Source organism: Coccinella septempunctata, chromosome 6, assembly GCF_907165205.1.
Source record: "Coccinella septempunctata chromosome 6, icCocSept1.1, whole genome shotgun sequence".
In the NCBI taxonomy this organism is placed as follows: Eukaryota; Metazoa; Arthropoda; class Insecta; order Coleoptera; family Coccinellidae; genus Coccinella; species Coccinella septempunctata.
The window spans coordinates 9,238,598-9,260,577 of NC_058194.1; the positions used below are offsets into that span (position 1 = coordinate 9,238,598).

The 21,980-nt window shown below is 36.9% G+C and overlaps 1 protein-coding gene across 3 annotated transcripts in view; it reads right to left on the bottom strand.

Moving 5' to 3' along the window:
• LOC123315853 (sulfite oxidase, mitochondrial-like) overlaps positions 1-21,980 on the bottom strand; it is an 857,507-nt gene that overhangs the window by 484,161 nt on the left and 351,366 nt on the right. For all 3 annotated transcript variants that reach the window (XM_044901741.1, XM_044901739.1, XM_044901740.1), the window contains exon 7: positions 4,961-5,095. In XM_044901741.1, coding sequence (XP_044757676.1) covers positions 4,961-5,095 — 135 coding nt within the window. The remainder of the gene's footprint in view (positions 1-4,960; positions 5,096-21,980) is intronic.

The window sequence follows — 21,980 nt, forward strand, 5'->3', positions numbered from 1 at the left end:
TCTTCGATTTTCTCGTATAAGATCTTTTACTTCTTTAGGCGTATCGCCATGCGGATGACTTGGTGCTGGTTTCTTCACTCTTCTCGTGCTTTTTTCGTAAGCTTTCAATATAATATCTTCCAGTTTATCAACCGCACATTCCAGATCCTCTGGAGTGCTTATTGTTGGAATTTCTGTTGATTCCGATTGTATTAAATGGCTGTATTCAATCCAATTGGTATATTTTCTTATTTCCATCGGTTTTTCCCTTGGTTCTTCTCCAGTTGTCAATTCCACGGGATTGTGGTTTGAGGTTCCATCTTCCAAAATTTCAATCGAGAATTCTTGAGTTATATTTTTCAATATCGCGGTATCTATAATATCTGGTATTCCTATACCAAAAGCAAGATATGTCGGTAACTCTGGTCCAATCACTATGGCATTTTGTTTTTCGGCGAAATCCTTGAGTTTTTTGCCATTTCTCTATTCTCTGCTCTGCTGTTTCATAATGGGGATTCACAGTTGAAATCTCCGATGCAGATTTTCGGGTTTGTCCCTTCCAGCATGTTGTTTATCTCCTCTCCCAATAAATTGTTTTGTGGTCGCTTATATGCCGAGGTAATTTCGACTCTTTGAAGATTTAATTCGGCAACAATCGTCACTTTTTCTCTTTTCCTTGTGTTTCTGTTTCGTCGGATCTACTTTTGAAGTAGTGTTTCATATCTGTTCTCACCAATATTGCTTCTCCTCCTCCGGTGTTTGTAAGTCTGTCACATCTATACAGTTCATAATTCATGAAATTCAGTCGTCTGTTCCGGTTTATTTTTGTTTTCTGTAGGGCTATAATATCAGGTTGTCTCTCTGATATTATTTCTTCTATCTCGGCTTTCTGAGTGTTAATTCCGTTTATGTTCCACGAGATTATCTTGAGGAATTTCTTCCTAATATCCGTAAGGTCCATTAATTCAGTTTACTAAATAATGCTTGGAGTTTTTTGTCCATTCCACTCTCAATTCTCAACATTATCTTGTTGAAAATTTTTTCCGTGAAGATATCTAAATCATCGGCTTGTAAGCTTCTTCTGTTCTTCTTTTTTCTGAACGGGTCTTGGAGTCTCCTTCTTCTTTTCCTGTTCTGTAGGTTTGCTCTCCGCTACTTCCTGAATTTTTTGTTCAGTAGTTGTTGTTTTTGTTACCTTCTTTTTCTGTTCAGCTGATTTTCAGGAATTCTTTTTTCTGGTCACCAGCTTGAACTCGCTACATCCTTTGTAGCTAGCTGGATGGCCCTCTTCTCCACATAAGACGCATGTGGCATTTCTCTCTTCACCTTTTCTGGTGAGTGTTCAGTCATTGCTGCTATGGTTTCCTGAGCAGTTCACGCATCTCCACCGGAAGGAGGATTTGTTTTGTGCATGTCCGTACCTTTGGCACCTAAAGCACTGGCTTGGACTTTCAGGCCTCTTTTTGTGTTCAACCACAATACAGAGTGACTTCTGTATGGCATAAGTCATCTGTGTGACTCTTGCAGTGATAGTGGAAATATGATTTGACCAACGTAAATCTTCGGTAATGGTCACACTTAGGTCACAATGACTTGATACACGAGTTGTCACACCAAACACTAATTGCATGCAGGTCACGTTGCAGTGTATCGTAATTAGACACAGGAAAGTTGTAAATTTTAGTATCATCTGCAAACATAGAACAAGCAGAGTGGAGCATTCTAAAGGAGATCAGAAGTGAATAATTAAAATAAGATAGGGCCAAGAACGGAGCCCTGGGGGACACCAGATGTCAAAGGCACATCTTGTACGGAGAGAGAGCGATTTACCCTAACTCGAAAAGTTCGGTTGGATAGATAAGCCTTAATCCAAGCAAGTATACTTCCCCTGATTCCAAGATGTGAAAGCTTAGCAAGCAGTCGATGGTGGGGGACCTTATCAAAGGCCCTGGAAAAATCAAGATAAAGTACATCCACCGGCATCCCCTGGTCCCATGCTTTAGTCCACTCATTGATTCATAAAATGAGTTTGGTTATTGTGGAGCGACCAGACAGGAATCCATGTTGTTCATTAGGAATAACGCCATTAGCTAAAGCAAACTGGGTAATATGATCGGACACGATTCTTTCCAGGACTTTTGAAGCCGTTGATAGTACACTTATGGGCCTATAGTTGTGCGGTGATAGTTTGTCCCCTTTCTTGAAAACCGGTGTTATGAATGCAGTAAGCCAGTCTTTAGGGAGGGTAGAATATTTGAGGGAACAGGAAAATATTTAGTTTTAAGTTAAAATTTCAGAAAATTTGGAAGAGAAGGACTGGACGTTACTGTACATTATTGGCCACACCTGGAGTCCGCCCCATCAGGAAGGGATGGGGAACTTTCAGTATCAGTCTTCTGTATTATTGTTGGAGATCCCTTCACATACTTTATCGTGATATGCTTTTCACGATTGGACTATCTTCTCTTAAGCTCCCTTCGCAATGAATCGAACTCAGCCACCTGACTCTTCGTTTTGTCATCCCGCAATATATTATCACGAAATCTGCTATTTGCAATTAGACGCGATTTGTTTCTCAGCAGACTAGAGACCACACGAGGATTGGAGAACCTTAACCTCAACCATCCAGGTCGTGATTTGTCCTTGGATGGTAATCGATCGACGCTGAGCAGGTTTTGACAAGTCGATTCAGATATGGAGTTAACGGTGTCAGAGGCCACGGAAAAATCATCAGATGGATCAATCCCCTCAGGGACATTGAGGGCAAGAAGATTATGGGATTTTTCAAAACTCTCGAGAACCTCAGTGATGACTATTGATTGAGGAATAGCAGCTGAAAGCAACCCAGGCTTGATTTCGCCTAGACCCCTCGAAATATCAGATATCTTGTCCGATAATACCTCCTGATCACGCTGGATCAACTCAATCTGGAAACGTTGGAAAGCTAGGGCCGATTCATGGTCAGACAGGGTCTTGGAATGCTGAGACAAAGTCTCAGTACATACGGAAAGCTGATACAACAATTCATTCTGGCGTTTCTCAATCCGCCCAACACTTGATGATAAATCCACCATCCGCTCCATCAACATATTGAAATGTTGAACAGGCAAAGGGCCATCCGATGGTACCTGGGGAGTGGGAGGCCGTGAAGGAGACGGTGAAATCGGGCGTTCACCACCAGAGTTACTACGCAATATACGTTCGTTCGTAGTACAAGCAGAACAGCACCACACGTTAGAGGCTCCCTTGAAATAATTTAATTCCCTATCAGTTATATTTACGCAACCCAAATGAAAATCCTTGCTACATTTAGCGCACGAAATATGTTTTTGGTTGGTCGAGATAGATTTGGAGCAAACGGAACAAGCACGAGCCATATCGGAAACAGCGTTTTCGAGAATAAGAAGGAGGAATAGAAGGATACAATTAGGACTCTTCACTTTCTTGGGCCTATAAGAAAGTCTTACATTGCATACACTCACATTATTTTTTAACGTAGATTCAATATATGCCATAAAAAAATGGGGTTCTAATTTGAAAAAATTGATTTTTCACGATTTTGTCATCCCTAACTTTGAAAGCGATTTTTTCACCCCCTGTATCATGAATGGCGATTTCGATTTTTAAAGTGGATACATCAATCTTACATCTTGAAAATGAAAATTTTCCATCCAAAAACCTCGAAGTTATTCTTGTTTCAGCGGAGTTCTATTTTCGATTTTTTTTTTCGAATTATCCCGCTCAGAGAGAATTTTCCAACCAAAACTAAAAAATGTTACATCAAAATAACTTGAAATTTTCTAAGGAATCTATTTCTGCAATAAAAAAATGGTGTTCTAATTTGAAAAACGGAAGTTGACGTCATTTCCGGAAAAACCGGAGGTGCTCATGCCTTGAAAATATTTTAGATTTCATCAGCATCGTGAAATACTTATAAGTGCTGAATTTCATGAAAATACGTTCAGTAGTTTCCCGTATAAATATGGGTGAGGTTCCTCGTGAAAGACCCTGTATACGGCGCGCTGCGCTGGACGTATGTTCTCACGGGCTGACAATCGGCGAATGTAAATGAAAACAAATTGAATATAAATACCCTCAAGGATTTAATAAACTGGAGCCAATCGGTTTGAAAATGTAAGTAGAAGTCAAAAGATAATCTATTCTTTACTTGCTTACACACTTAAGAAGTAAGAACAGTACCGAAAAATAGAAGAACTCGTGGAGCACAAAGTATACGTCTGTATTCTACAATATGCGAACTAAACGACTAAAATTTAAACAAAAAAATTGAAAAACGTTCAAATTTGCGTAGCTAGGCTCCATATTTTTGTGGAGTGTGATACATTGTTGAATTCGTAATTTTTTTCTTCATCACCCCATAAGGAGAATCAATATGGCGTCCATAAGAATAAAAGTTGACTATCGCATCTCTGTAACAATGGAAATTAGAAAAAATCTGTCTAAAAAATTCGAATCTTCATATTTGATAATGTCTACAAACCAAGCTTCGTGAAGTTATCTCCAGAAACGAATGAGTTTTGAGGAAAAAAAAATTACGTTTTTTTGTTTTTTAGAGATATCGCGGGAATCATTGGAGATATTTTGGATCTGTTTACACCATCACACTCACCCCCAAATAATGCAACATTTTTGTAATTCAAGCCCCCCTGTATTTCTAACGGTTTTCGATATTCCTGTAGTTCCCCTCTAAATAGTTCTAACTGTGTATATATAGATGTATAGGGAAAATAGCTAATTTGGGTATTCGGCAATTATTGGTTGGGCCGAATACCCAAATTAGCTATTTTCCCTGTTTTCTCTGGCAAACGATCAATTACAATAGGTATATACAATATGTATATATGTATATACAATATATTCGAAGATGAGCTCAAGAAAAACTCGTAAATCGTTTTTGACCGTAACCTCAGATAGCAATCACTACATGACTTCAAAAGCTAACTCAATACAAATATCTCACCTGTACATGATTATATGTTGTCTCATCTTTTTCTGTTAGTCCAGCTTTAGCCAATATGTCACTTAGTTTAGCGCCAGACCAAATTGAGTTTCCGGTGGCCACGAGACTCCATCGCAACCCTTTTTTAGGTTTCACCTGAAGAATTATAAAAAAAATACATTTATTTGTATGCTATATATCTGCTATATATATATATATATATATATATATATATATATATATATCCTGAAAGGATCAGGAACTGAATTAGAAAACATTCTTTATTTTGACAGAAGTGCGCAAAAAAATATCGAAGCTCATTAAATTTTTCAACTCTCATTGAATATTGGGCACCTCTTTCTGGGCCTTAGTAATGAAATGAAATGAAATGATATTTATTCATCCATTCAGACACAAATACAGTTTATAGGACAAGTAATAAAAAATAATTCAATAAATGAACAGACAAGTAGAGAAACAGTGAAATTAACTAATAAAGTTATCATTCAAATATTCATTAACACTGTAATAGCATTTTGATAAAAGTAAATTTTTAATTTTTTTAGAAAAACTAGACAATTTCAATGTCTTCATTGAATCAGGTAGATGATTGAATAAAATAACAATTTGATATTTAGCAGATGATTCATATTTAGTTGTTCTATGCTTCGGTATGAACAAAGTATTAGCATTTCTCGTATTGTAATTGTGGAAACTAGACAGTTTAGTGTAGTTCTTCTCATTTTTCTTAACAAACAAAAGACATTTGAATAAGTAGATACAAGGAACAGTCAATAGTTCATGCTCCACAAAAACAGGCTTACAGGATTCTCGAGGTTCTAGCGCAAATATCATCCAAAGAATGCGTTTCTGGGCTATAAATACCCTAACGAGATCACTAGAGCAACCCCACACCATAATATTATAGACAAGATGACTATAAACCAGGCTATAATAGACATTCAGGACAGCCGTGCGGGGAAGGTTATTTTTTATTCGTCGGATATCATAGTAGGAAGAACTAAGTTTACCACTAATATAGGCAATATGATCAGTCCATCTTAAGCATTGATCAATGTAGACACCTAGAAACTTTGTGGACTCCTTGGCAATTGAAGTCTTATGGCCATAGTTGATAGTTAAAGGACAACCTTCTCTCAATCCAAATTTGATCACTACGGATTTTTCCAAATTAAGAACCAGTAAATTCATTCTACACCAATCAGCAAAAGCTTCCAACAATAATTGGCATAATTCAACAAGATCCCTCAGACTACCAGCGGTTACTAAAAATGATGTATCGTCAACGAAAATTATGATCTTTATCTTGATATGATATGTGAGGTCATTTATAAAAAGTAGAAAAAGGAGCGGCCCCAGTACTGATCCCTGAGGAACACCAAGATGAATGTCATACTCATCAGAGTAGAAGTTATTTATTTTGACATGTAGTTTTCTATTTGTTACATAGTCATTGATCCAATCAAGGAATATACCTCGAAAACCAAGATTGTATAGTTTATTCATTAGAAACTCAGGTGAAATGGTGTCGAATGTTCGAGACAGATCAAAAAATAGTCCAGCAACAAACAACCCCTTATCTAGTGCACACTGAATGGAATGTACAAAGTCCAGAACAGCAGTCTCAGTTGACCGCCCTGTTCTAAAACCATGTTGACTATCAGTAATTAAATTGAACCTGTCTAGAAATCTCACCATTCGATCCAAAACAATTCTCTCGAAAACTTTAGAAAACACGCTCAGCATTGATATAGGTCGGTAGTTAAAAATATCCTCAGGATCATTTTTCTTGAGAACAGGTAATATTGTGGCTTTTTTAGAATATTCGGAAACACACCGGAACAGACTGATTCATTTATGAGATGAGCAAAGTGATCTGCTATATATTCAGAAATTAGCTTTATAACTCTCGCAGATATGAAATCAACTCCAGTGCTTTTTTTATTTTTTAAAGAATTAATGGTGTTTACCACTTCATAGCCATCTACAGGTTGGAAATAAAACGTTCTACTATGTAAAGGGGAGGAGGTACAAAATTTTATTTGCGTATTACCATAAGCCTGTTCAACGGTATGTTCAGCGATACTTGAAAAATACAGAGCAAACGCATTTGCTACTTCAACAGGTTTAGAATAACAAATTCCATCAGCGTGCAAAACAATTTTAGAATTTTTATATGCGATCCTACCAGTTTCTTGATTCACGATTCTCCAAATCGTTTTACTCTTATTTTCCGAGTTACCCAGCAGCTTTGAATGAAAAGCCAGCTTTGCAGACTTTAGAAGTGAGTTATAATTGGCTTTTGCTTGTTTATATAGTTGCAACATATTTGTGGATTTTAGGTTACATTGGAGCCAGAATAGATTTTTCAACTCAGCACCTGTACTTTTTATTTCAGCTGATATCCAACCCTTCGAACTATTCAAAGCAAAATTTCGCTTTATCAAGGGGCAATGCTCATCAATCAACGATATGATGTTGTTTACAAAATATTCAAAGCCATCATCCACAGCTGAAAATCGATATATATCATCAAAAGAGCTATTAATGAAGGAATCCACAAGTCTACTAAGGTTACCTTCCGACAAATTCCTACACAAAATTATATCAGCGGGATTACCGAAGGATGACTCAGAATGGTCAACAAAAAAATAATCAAGTGAAAAAGCCAAGTGATCAGCAATACGGCCAGTAAAAACTCTTGTACTACATAAATTCAGGTTGCCATTTGTCATAATATAGTCAACCTTCGTAGAGGAAGATCTACCTAATGAGTCAGTGAATATTCGAGTAGGACAAATTAATTCTAAGGTTGAAACAATTCAACAGATCATCCAAGAGTTTTCTTGCCCTTAGTCTGTCAACTAAGTAATTTACATTTAAATCACCACAAAGAAACATCAAGGCCTCTTGCTTTTCACAATGTTGCAAAATGAAAGCCATCTTATTTAGGAAGGTCTCAATTCTACCTGAGGGCGGTCTGTATGCACTTATAATAGTGAAATAGGTTGTACCAATTTTCAGCCCGACTGCACAGCACTCGCACTCCATCTCTTCCGACATCCTGGAGACTTGAAGGTCCTTTACCTCCAATCCAACCCTGGTGAATATCACTGTACCACCCTGTTCATGTAAAGAACGACAGAAACTAGCTACTCGCACATAACCCGGAAGATTCACTACACTTAGAGCTTCGGCACTACACCAGTGTTCAGCCACACTCACAACATCCGGATTTTCATCGTCCAATAATACCGTTAAGTTATCAATTTTGTTCATGATGGATTGAACATTCAGTTGGAGAATTCTCAGTCTTATAGTATCGCTATTTATGGCTTCCGATTTTTTATTCGACCACCGTAAAAATTGTTGACACTAGCTCTATTTGGCCAATTGGATTGAACCATAACTTTATCGTATTCATCACTAGGTATCAGAACCTTAAACGAAGAATAGCTATCCGGGTAACGTGACTGAACCGATTCACATTTTACATCAGAGAAATTGGTCAGCAAAAATGATCGAAGATCCACAGCACTCGTTTCTGGTTTTAAGTTCGAAACATGTAGGGCTTTGTACTTCACAATTCCTTCTACTTTAGATGTACCAGAATAATTTCCAACAACTAATGCTTGACGTTTTCTTCCCTTTGGCTTTTTATTAGAAACAAGTTGACAGTTACATTCATCATTTGTTTCACTGTGAGGATTGACCTGGTTATTTATTTCAGAATTAGTTTGAAGATTGACCTGTTCAGTGGCGGCTCGTGGTCATGAGAGCTGAGGAGGCTAATAGTTTTCGAGGAGTGTTGGAACAAACTCTTATCAGTCAATAAAGTATACTTCTTCAATATGATGAAAAGTTGTCAGTTCTAAGATTAATTTTGAATGCAAGGGGATGCTATATGCTCCTTTTACTTGTTATGCCTTTCGATAGATCGCGGTAAATTTTTCAATTCGGAAAACCCCGTTTTGAACCATGAAGTATATTCTGTTTGATGAGAAAATAGTAAATATGGCCAGCAAAATAATTTTTCCCGTTTGATCGATCCAGTTAACCAATCACATTTATCGTACCAAACAACACTGAAACTTCTATTCTGACGCTTCCGGTAGACTTTAGTGTAATTAAATTTGGTGGAGGTCTTGTAAAAGTTTTAACAACGTGTACAGTTAATTCTCAGTATTCAATTCCATTTTATTTTTTGATCCGTATCAGTACTTACCCCTAACGCCCTAACAAAACAACCTATCTCAACAAGAATATATCACAAATTTCCCGAAGTTCCAGTTTTCCACATTCAAAATTCAAATTAAAAATTGAAATCATAACAACTACCGCCGGACAACGCCCCTACCGTCGGAGATCAAGCGAATATAGTCGAAGACGGCACGAAAGAATCAATGGAGAACAGGGGAGCTGAGCCTCCTCTGGTACATTTTACGGGCGAATATGGTACAGTAAGTCAGCTGAATTCTTGTTCGGCTAGTATGCGAGTCCAGAGAACGTATGCGTGAGTTACACTATCAACGGAGGCAGCAGGCCCAACAGCCTCCGTCCGAATAGGCAGTACTAGGAAATATTCACATTCGACGCGGCGGACGCGTACGCAGCCGGTGGATTGTATGATTGTTATGCTGGATTTTTATGAGCGGAGGACCGAAAAATGAAATAATTTTTATCTGAATATCTAGTTCAGGTGTTCGGAAAATTTATTTAGAAATTACTTTCTGAAAATGAGGACATGCCCGAAGTGAATGTATTTTAGCTCTAAGCTTTATGAGGAGGCTTAGCCTCCCTTGCCTCCTCTGACGAGCCGCCCTTGGACCTGTTTATTTATTCCAGGATTAATCTAAAGATTATTAAGCACATTTGCCTCTAGCGGAGTAATTGTTCGTTTATTTCGAGACGATTTATTTGCATCCCGTATCTCGAGTGATCCGGAAAGTAGGTTAGAAACTTCAGTTACAGTAGAACCCATCGCCATATCATTTTTGTGAGCGACAGTTACAGCATCACTAAATGAGATCTTCGGATTCAGTCTTGTAGTGTTTATTATATTAACATCCTGTTTATCTTTTTTTAGCTCTTTTTTTAATTCGGAGATAATGGAATCTCTCTCAGCCAGCTCTCGTTGTAAACAAACAATTTTCTCCCTCAACAATTGAGAGTTTTCAGAAAGTAGTTTGTTTTTATCCTCCATTTCGGAAATTATCTTCATCAAAAAATCTTGAGTTGATGAGTCTTTAGTCACCATGATTTCAGCCGATTCGCCTTCCATTTCAGATGTTGGGAATGTGATTTTCTCCATATTCATTATTTCACAAGAAGGAGAGATCAATAAATCGGTATCACAACATTTTCCAACTCGTCCTGCACATCCATTATGAAATACTTTGAGACACTTATTGCATTTAATACTGTTTTTAGCAATATTTCTCTTGCACTGAGCACATTTATTGACATTCGCAAGCGGAGCGACTTCTTTACTTGACGAAGACATATTGTCGAATGTAGTGTAGAGTTTCGAAATTTCATTCTTAAAATTAGGTATTGTGGATTTTCTCTTTCCATTCCTGATCCATCTTGCTGAATTAATTGAAACTAGTATGGCCAGAAGATCCACCTTGTAGGTAGATTTCCCTTTAGTGCCTGATTCACCTTTCGTCAGTAGTTCGGGCCTACGGCCCTCGCGATTCGCTTTTTTGATATTGTAGAAATGAAAAATTTTTATATACTGTGAACTTACGACCTGATGCTCACTGGCGAAAAGTTGGATAAGTGTAAAGAATCGGAAAATTTACGTTCCATATTAGAATCCTCCTATCCTCCCATAAAAGACCCATGTTTCATCTTGGAATATTATATTACACTGATACTAGGAATTATCCTATAGGTAGGGGAATAGTAGGTTACATGTAATATTAATTACAATAGTTAAGTGATTAATGTATTGAATGTTTAGACTTTAACATTGTCCACTTTAGCAATAGTCAATAAGGCTTTCAAAAATCAAAGTTAATCATTCAGAAACATAAGTGGCGCCTGAATGTGGGGTCAATATTTCCATGAATATTTGAGTTTCACAATGTCATTATAATTATTTCTTAAAAACATATTTTATTGATAATTGTCAATTTACTATTTTATATTATTTCTGTAATACACCAAACTTTTCTTCTTTTTTCCTAATCATGACGATTGCTTGTAACCTCGATTCTTGTTGAAAGTAAGCTCTGGTTGACGACAACCAACAATTCACCCTTGATGTTTAGAAGAATTCAGATGTTATATTGTTGGAAGTTAAAGTCCCGATCGATGGGAAAAAATCGATTCTATGGATGAAAGCGACCAGCTGACTAAAGTCGAGAAGCTCGATCTATTCTGCGGTAGTGTCCACTAGAACGAATACCCTCATGTTAAGAGTTTAGACTTTCGTGGTGCTGCAAGCTTAGAAGCTAATAAAGAAGTTTTAGAGAATATTGCCCTTCGTGTGTTGGAAGAATTTCCAAATATTAACGATAAATCCAACAGGTGGCCCAGTGCACGCTTCACAGCGCGTATACAAACAAAAAAAACGGTGACAGTTCACGTGTTTGTTGTTTTTTTTTTCTACAGCTTTTAAACCAGGGGAGATAGACAAAATCTGATATCCCATTTTCGTTCTATTTTTCTGAGAAACATACAATAGTAGTAGTCATTTTTGGCCACCTTCTTTAGTTTTCGAGCTATAAGCAAAAATTTGAAAAATGGTGATAAAAATATAAAAATTTATACCTCCGCTAATACTGATGATAGAGCTCTGAAAGTAAAGCATTATACAGGCACTTTTTTGCTTAGAATCCAGTGGCTTGCTCGCCTTTTTAGCAGCATTCTTAATTACGAAGCTATGAACCAAAGTTATGTTTTTTTTAATGGGAACACTAGATTTCTGTGCAATTTTTTGAAAGCTTAATTTTTACTGATTTCAGAAATATATAACATCATATGGTTTGTATCAATATAAATAATAGAAAATGGTTTACAAGACACCCATATCGCTCTAGAAATAAATCTGTTGACTGTCGGTAGTGGGATTGGGCAGATTGAGGGCATCGCGAAGACTTTCGAACGAGCATAAAAAGATCGCATAACATTATTGTTCGTAATGTTCCCGAGAGCTCCAGTATCGCCTCTGATAAGTCAATTGCACGGGAAGTGATTGAAAAGATTGATGAGGCGGCCGTGAATTCCATCACCGCTTCATATAGGCTGGGTGCAGAGTCGAGTCATAGACCCAGACCGATTAGGATCGAGTACAATATATATATGTATAATAATCCTAATACTTTTGGGTTTTCCAAATTTCAGTAGAGTAACTTTATCGGATGACGAAACACCCCTGCAGTCCAAGCAACTTCACAACCTACGAAAGGAACTGGATCAAAAGAGGTTATCGGGGCAAAAAGATCTAACTATTAAATACGTTAAAGGCTCTCCCATGATAGTCTCCAGAAACAAACAGTCTGGATCGGAAAACTAGCGGCCGAACTCATAGACTGGACAATTTTGTATACAAATGTAGCTTCTCTATCTGAAAAATTTGACGAACTTCTTCTTCTTGTGGAGGATTGTAAACCGGTCTTCATCTTCGTCACTGAGACTTGGTTGTCTCCCGAGATGCCCGATCAAGCCTTCTTTATACCGGGATTTTCTATGTTCCGATGCGATAGCCTAACCACACCAGGATATGCTGGGTAGACATTATACGTTCATGAATGTGTTGCTGATGTTTTCTCTATCACGAAGTATTCACTGGCAACGCCCGGTGTAGATAATTTGTTCCTAAAAAGGGTGTCTGAAAATTTCACTTTGTTTACTGGACGTGTGTACCGCCCTAGACCATCTGAGCATGATGCCACCATTTGCGAATACATTAAAACTGTTGTAAAAATGTAAGAAGCTGTTGTAGTAAAAATATGAAAGAAGAAGCATATGGTTCTTCTTTTAATGAATTATAAACTGATCCACAAAAATCAATAAAAACTATTTCAGAACGTGAAAAAAAAACGTCTTCATTGTGGGGGATTTCAACCTGGGCGATATTAGAGAGTGGCCAGTTTCCCGAGTTACCATCTGTGAATTCTCCTTCCTTTTTATACATAGATATGTTGTTCAACTCCAACCTACATCAGCTGTTGGAAAAGCCTACTCGTTACAGGGCGAATCAGACCCCTACATATCCTGATTTAATATTCACCAACGACCCAGACCTAGTATCAGATATCAGGTATGGTCCTCCACTTGGGAAATCAGATCACTTGGTTTTAAGCACTCAACTTTGGAGATTACACTGCCAGGGAACAATGTCGTGAGGGAGACTCACAAAGTCATAAATTATGTGGAGGTGAGAAGAGCTCTAGACGCGGTTGACTGGGATAATATATTGGGCAAAGGTAGTGTTGATGAGCGGTGGACAAATTTTTCCGGCTATGTTGGTACTAAAATAGATGGCAACACAAGATTCGTGGAGTCACTTACTAATAAACTCAAACCATGGATCGATAACCATCTACTGCGAAAAATAAAATATAAAAGGAGGCTTTGGCGACGATATATTCGAAGCAAGAGTGAAGCTATATTTAACACGTTGACTGTCCCATGAGTCACATATGATACATAAAAATTTTCGCCAGGAGTCCATGAGTCGTATGTGATTCATTGATTCATTTGACGTTCAAGATAAATATGGTTACTTTTCATGAACGCTGCAGTTTGGTCGGTTCATATGGGCTTAACGTCTTGTAGAAATATGTATTGATAGCCTCAATCATAATTAATCATACGTGATTCAAGAAACGTCAGCATCAAGCCTTCCATTGGACTTGAAGATTTTGAACAAGAACACTTCCTTAAATGGCTGCAGAATTAATTTTTCATAGAATATATATTTTATCACTCAAAAGTAACCCTTCTCTTTGGATAAATGTGTTGGACGTGGGGGGTGAAAAAAAAATTAGAATGGGGACAGTCAACGTGTTAAACAGCATCGACAGTTATCCAACTCCTTGTTCCAGTCGATTAGAAGAGCTAAAATTTCATTCATTAACAGCTCAACGAGACGAGACTCGAGACGAGACCTGATATTCCATGTACGAGACGAGACTTTTCTCGTCTCGAGTCTCGTACGAGAGTCTCGCATTGGTCTCGTAGTCTCGTGAATAATTCGGACGATAGCAGACTCAGAGGAGTATTGCTTTCGAACATGAAAACTTCATTAACAAGCAAATCGAGATCGGGAATGTTGATTGAAATTCAAAACCATCAATGACTGTAGTAAGATTTATTGAAACATTTCACATCTGACAATACGAATATTACGTACAATTTTCAAATTATGGGAACATAATTTTATTGTATCTGTAATTTGTATAAATGATAGATATTCCCACACCCTTGGCCTTTCCTGTCACCTCATTCTTGATAATGGAAAATAAGCTCGATATAAATTATATTTATCCCAAAATGAAATAATTCGTATTGTTAAGAATCATTCGAGTTCGAGGCTCGAAAATTTTCCCCTGTCAGTTTCGATTAGAAATAGTGAGATATTCTTTCGTCATTTTTTGTGAAATTCAAAGAGCTTTTATATTTGTGTAAGGGAAGACCGGATATCCTATTACAGGTTATGCAGAAAAATTCGCCGAGTTTCTTATTCATATCATCTATTTTTTCTCATACAAGACTTCATAAGCACGAAAAAAAAAATTGTTTGTTTGGAAAATTTTATCAGAATGAGGAGAGCAAAAATTCTCCATTTCATTGCAATACACTTCCCAAGACGAACGCACTCTTATTGGTTAAAACTTTCAGAGTATGTAAAACATGAGCCGGTGATATATTTCATAAATATTCCGTTCATTTCTGCTTTCAGTCTGAAAAACTGAATAGATCGTAAAGTGATGCAGCTGATGCCTGTTTTGGAGCAAAACCTTTTGTCGGCCCTCAATAAATTGGTATAATATTACGGTATGGGTTATGGCATGAATGGGTGGGACAATTCTCTGGTTGTTGACAATTTCCTGGGTACAGTTTGTTATTCTCATTATTTTGAACCAAACATTTTCAGTTAGCATTCAAGGATTATATACAGGGAGATTCATAACTATTGATAGGACCAAATGTGCCTCGAAAAGCTATAATGGGTACCACTCACTAGGCGTTTTCTCGGGATTATCAGGTAGAAAGCATCAATGCCGAAGAGGATCCCATCTGGCGATCTCATGCTAGGCTATGCTAGATCGGCCACACACGGGGTTTCTACTCCGGACTAGGAAACCGATTTCGAGTGTAGCATTCGTCGGCATTGCGTAGCTGCTCCGGAATTCCTTCTTCTTCAAATTTTGGGTATAGACTGCTCTCACTATAAAAATGCCATGCCATGTCATGTTTTTGACCATACACGTGGGTACGTGGGAACTTGGAATCGGTCGCCTGAGTACAATAAATCCCCAGATGTTGGGGATGATGAACGTTGGTGCTCGTCGGCCACACACGGGGATTTCTGTTGGGTAGGGGAGAGTTCCTTTGAACTGGACAGCCGATGAACCGGACGCTACAGTTTTTTGAAACATTCGATGGTGATTTGGCATCCTTTACGTAAATCCCATTTTCGCAACATCGATCGAGATCTCTTGTAAAATGGCTGACCCTGTGGCTCGCGCCTTGTTGCGAAAATGGGATTTACGTAAAGGATGCCAAATCACCATCGAGTGTTTCAAAAAACTGTAGCGTCCAGTTCATCGGTTGTCCAGTTCAAAGGAACTCTCCCCTATTCCTCGATAGTCCCTATCGTAAAGTGCCGGAGAAAAAGCCAAGTGAGTGGTACCCATTAGGTACGCATATATACTAATATTTATGAATCACCCTGTATACGGAATTTTTAAGATTCTGTTTCTTTGCAATGATGTATTCAAATAGTTACCCCAAATTTCCCCAATTCATTCAAACAGTTTAAAACTTGACTGATATGGGTTATACGGTTTATGATTAGATAGACGGAAGTTTTTGCTTCATTTACTCTTATAGGTTTTGAAACAAGTAAAACAATCAATAAATAAATTTTATATAATATTATAATTATACTTCCAGAGGCAAATAATTTAAAAGAGTTACTCGGTAGATCAACTAAAATATTAGATTTATATATTCCGGTTTCAGAAAATTTAATCCACGACGATACCACGAGACATTTACGAGACTCTCGAACGAGACAAGACGGGACTAGGAGCCTACAAGACGCGACTTGAGACGAGACTTCGTGTCTTATCGGCGAGACGAGACGAGACTACAGTAAAGTCTCGTCTCGTTGGTCTTGAGGGCATCACTAATTGAATTGACTCAGTTTATGAAGGAAGATATAGAAATGAAACATCCTGAGTGAGTAAAGAGTTTATGCACTTTCAGGTAGGTGTTTTCAGGAATCTATCTAAGAAAAATCTATTCAAGGAAAATCTACCTAGGGAAAATTATTCAATGTAATGTTATATATATATTCTTTACCCTGAAATCGAAAATACATTGATTTTGAAAATCACAGCTCACGGAACATTTAAACTGTAATGTGCTAAGATTCTAACATTTCAAACTAGTTCATGATTAAGACTATTGTCCTGATGGAACCGTATTTATGAAAATACATACAACCTATGATCCTTCTCGAATTAATATTATTTCCTCAAGTCATTTAATCGTTTTTTTGATCCCGGTTGATCTTTCTTACCAATGGAATGGTGCAGTCAGTCAGTCAGTTAATTTATTTTTCCTTATTTATAATAGTATGGCGAAGCGAATAATGAACTACGTATATGTAAGGATAGATGGGCTCATTTCATACCAAGGATTATAGATTGTTTATTTTTTTTTATTTATTTATTAATTCGGGACACAAACAGGACGAACCCAAAGCAGTGTCCACAATTCAGTGTTACAGAAAAAAAATAAAAAATTCATCCTCATATGAACATCAAGCCCTAAATTGAACACATAAATCGATGATTAAACAGAAAATGATATTATTATACAAAAATTATACAAAACAGTGTGGTATACATAGGAATTCATCTGAGCGACCTCAACCAACCAGTACTACGACTGCAGTTGCAACGGCGAAAATAACCAACAAGAATGGACCGAAACCTAGAGGGAGAGTCAGAAAATATATCAATGTTAGTGACTTTAGACAGCTCATTAAATGTTTTCATTAATCTGTGAATTGGAGAGTTAAGAAAATAGTAAGTACTCGCAAAATCAGTAAAAAATGTATCCGTGTGTCGAGTGTTATAAGAGGGAACGACCAACCTTACATAGTTGGACAAATGAGTACAATCGATTTTGTTGTTCACCAGTTTGTAAGTGAACATTGCATCAGCTTTCCTTCTGCGATGCTGATAATGTTTTATAATCCCTGATTCCATTATTGATTTTCATATATACGCTCATATTATTCCTCTTGTTTTTCAAGTTCAGAATGACCGTCAACGAATATTGTTGGATAAAGGGAATTATCAGAATGTACCCATAAAAATTTTGTTTCATTCTAACAGCCCTAGAACCCCACCTCCAACGGTTTTTTTTCTCCAGAATGTTTTAAGGATTCCTTCTCTAGAAGGTTAGTCAGTTCAAAATGACTGACCAAGGAAATTGATGGTTAAAGTAAATAGAGGGATGACTAAAATATCCTAACATATTTTTTTTTGTTCATACTAGAGTTCCGAGGATCAAAATGTAAGACGAAGCAAATATTCTTCATTTTTCAAGTTCAAAATGGCTGGCCAAGAAAATTTGTAGATACAGGAATGTATCAGAATGTACTCAAAAAAAATTGTTTTATTCTGACAGCTACCGGACCCCACCTCCAACGATCAAATTGCACCGATATTCTGTTTTTTTTTTCTATTCAAAATGTTTTAAGAATTCCTTCTCTAGAAGATAAGTCAGTTCAAAATGACCGGCCGAGGAAATTGATGGCTAAAGTACATAGAGGGATGACTAAAATATCCTAACATAATTTTTTGTTCATACGCGGATCAAAATGAACTATTGCGTCTGAGATGAAGGGCCTATTCCTCATTTTTCAAGTTCAGAATTACCGGCCAGGAAAATTGGTGGATAGAGGAATGTTTTAAGGATTCCTTCTCCACCAGATAAGTCAGTTCAAAATAATCAGTCTAAGAAATTGATGGCTAAAGTACATAGAGGAATGACTAAAATATCCTAACATAATTTTTTTGTTCATACTAGAGCTCCGAGGATCAAAATGTACGACGAAGCATATATTCCTCATTTTTCAAGTTCAAAATGGCCGGCCAATTGTTGGATGAAAGAATGTATCAGAATGCACTCATAAAAAATTTAGTTTCATTCTGACAGCCCTAGAACTCCACCTTCAAGGATTAAAATGAACCGATTTTTTTTCTTTTCAGAATGTTTTAACAATTCCTTCTCTAGAAGGTAAGTCAGTTCAAAATGACCGGCCGAGGAAATTGATTGCTAAAGTACATAGAGGGATGACTAAAATATCCTAACATACTTTTTTGTTCATACTAGAGCTCCGAGGATCAAAATGAACTATTCAGTCTAGGATAAAGCGCATATTCATCATTTTTAAGTTCAAAATGGCCGTCGAAGAAAATTGGGGGATAGAGGAATGTATCACAATGTACACCTCCAACGATGAAAATGAACCGATATTCTCTTTATTTTTTTCAGAAAATTTGGGATGACCGTCCAAAAACAATAATTTCTGCCGTTTTCTTGCGAGAATTTGCAAAATTTAAAAAATCAGAAATGCCTGTCGTATCTCGAAAATGACTGGATCAAAAAATTTATTAATATCATATTCGAATTCCTCATAAAAAAGTGCCTGAAGAATGTAATGACGGATTTCGAATACTTCAAATAAGCGAGTTATTCAGCTCCATTGAAAATGACAATTTCTCAATTTTCGTTCATAATTTTAAAATCTATGACCATTAGGCTGGATCTGTTCTCAGATTTGGAATAGTAAGAAAAAAAGGGCTAGAGAATGTGTCATCCGTTTTCTTCTAGCTGCTACAGTTCTCGAGATACCTTCAGTAGACAACGAATTTTGCCCAACCTGTACAGGCCAATCAGAATTGAAAATATTCAATTAAACAGGACGGGGTTGATTCAGATGAAACACAATGCAACAATACACGGTTTACAGGATAACAGACGGGGTAGTTTATTGTGGTTTCTCCGTGGCAACCGCAGGTATACACGCCAAGCATTACCAGCAGAAAGCCTTCGAGACTTATGACGATTGGTCTTGGTTCACCAGAGAGCCAAGCGACAGAAGTCTCCTTTACACAGGAAAATGAACAATAAGGGATAGCATAGTTAGGTTAGGTTAGGTTTGCGGAAAGACCTCGAGACTTCTGACGATTGTTCTTGGTTCACCAAAGAGCCAGGAGACAAAAGTCTGTTTTACACAGGAAAATGAAAATTGTTCACAATAGGGTTAGGACGAGGTAGGTTACTGTGGTCTCTCCGTGGTAACCGCGGGTATACACGCGAAGCATTACCAGCGGAAAGACTTCTGACCTGGTTCACCAGAGAGCCAGGCGACCAAAGTCTGCTTTACCCAGGAAAATGAACAATAAGGGATAGCATAGTTAGGTTAATAATAATAATAAAATCTTTTATTCATCCTGTAAGACAATTCACATTGTGTCGAACAAGTCAGTATCAGTTCATATTGAACATTAGGTAGTATATTACAACTAATAATATGCACACTTACAACTAGTCATTGTTTTGAAAAAGAAATATAATTTTTAATCAATAAGACAAACTTGAAATAGGACATAAATATTCAATTTTTTTTTTTTAATATTTCTTTATCGTGTTGTTGAGATAGTCACCCACACTGTAAAATGCTTCTAGTATTGGTATGTATTTAACACTTTTTTAATGAATTCAAATTAAGTGATCTGACAGTTTTTGGTAGGTGATTGAAGACTTTAATGCCTTGATATAATAATAATAATATAATAATACCTTTTATTAGTACAAAAATACTAGTTACAATTCAATAAGAAAAATAAAACTTCAAACATAAATCAGCTATAGTTCTCCCTCACAAATTTGGACAATAAATTTTTGAATCTTCTGTGGTTACTACATGTACATGCCCCGATCTCACGTGGCAAACCATTAGAAACAAACCAAACCCCTCACGAATGTCGATCGAGATGCATAATCTGTCCGAAACGTATCAACAAAAAATTTATCTCTACCTCTAGTTGGATATCCATGGATATCAGATGCATACTTCAAGTTTTCATGCAAATACTCGGGTAATTTTTTATTTCGAATTTTATAAATGAGTTCGAATGTTTTATATGCGATTCGTTGCTTAACACTCATCAAATTCAACGTGTCTAACATAGTTTTGATTGGAGTTCTCCTACTACATCGAAGTACCATTCTCATACCTCTATTCAGTACTTTCTGCAACTTATCAATTAAAAATGTTTTCAAGCCAAACATAAGTGAACTACAGAAATCCAAGTAGTTTGAAACTCAAGTTTCGGTCTAATCTGACACCCAAGTATTTAATCGAATCAACTTATTTTAGAATGTTTTTTCCAATTTTGACCTCTATACTTCGCTCATTCTCGATTCTTCTCAGTGTACATTCCCTTCCAAACAGAATGAAATTTGATTTCGTATAATTAACTTTGAGCTGATTATTTGCTAGCCAGTCATCCAATATTTTTAGATCTTCATTCAGACATGCAACCATCTCCTCGACATTACCTCCCACTATGTATATCATCGGCAAATGCAGATAATTTGCAGTATTTGATACGCTTCACATTATCATTGATATAAAGTAGGAACAATGAAGGCCCCAGCTTTGTTCCCTGTATTATGCCGCATATGTTTTCCAAGATTTCCGAAAGAACATCGTTGATTTTAACTTTTTGTCTCCTATTTTCCAAAAAAGATTCAAACCAATCCAAAACAAGCCCGTCGAATCCTATCTTCTTTAATTTTTGTAATAAAATCTTTTTATTTATAGTTTCGAAAGCTCTCTGAAAATCGATAAATACCGTGATCACTATCTTATTATCATCAATTCTTTAAAACCAATCGTCACAGATATTAATGAGAGCACTTTCGCAGGAATGACCCGCCCTAAATCCAGACTGATTCTTTATAATTATCTGATTCTCGTTCAAATATCCCAAAACTTGCTCGTTAACAGCCATTACTATTAGTAGTAATAGTAGTAATAGTATTTATTGATTCCAGATAATTACAAAGTTTGTAAAAATGGAACAAGTCAAAGCCAAATATACAATATCATTGATTTTTACAAAATTCTTTGAACTCACAAATGGGTTGCCTCAGGGTTCTCCTCTGTCTCCTCTGTTGTTATTATTTATTAATGATGTATACGAGGTTTTATCATACTGCTCTTTTTTATTGTTCGCCGATGACCTGAAGCTTTTTCGGGAGATTATTAGCTATTTAGATTGCTCACTGATACAAGCCGACTTGGATGCATTGATGTGTTGGTGTGTTAAGAACGAAATGAAACTGAACATAATCAAGTGTAAAGTTATGCGTTTCTTCAGGGGTTGGTCCCCAATTGAGTTCAGTTACTATATTTCGGGGCAACTTTTGGATGGGGTAGAGGTTATAAGGGATCTGGGTGTCTACTTCGATTCCAAGCTTGATTTTGTTTCCCATATCAATTTAACCATTCGTAAAGCTTTCAGAATGCTGGGTTTCGTTAAACGGAATACAAAAGATTTTAATGACATCGATGCTATAAAAAACATATATGTAGCTAACGTCAGGAGCATTTTGGAGTACTACCGTTTGGTCACCATACTACCAGGTCCACAGTGATAATATTGAGAGGGTACAGAAAAAGTTTTTGAGGTGGATAGGATACAAGCGGGGCATTCCGTCGAGTGAAATTGACTATGGTTTATTGATGTCCGGC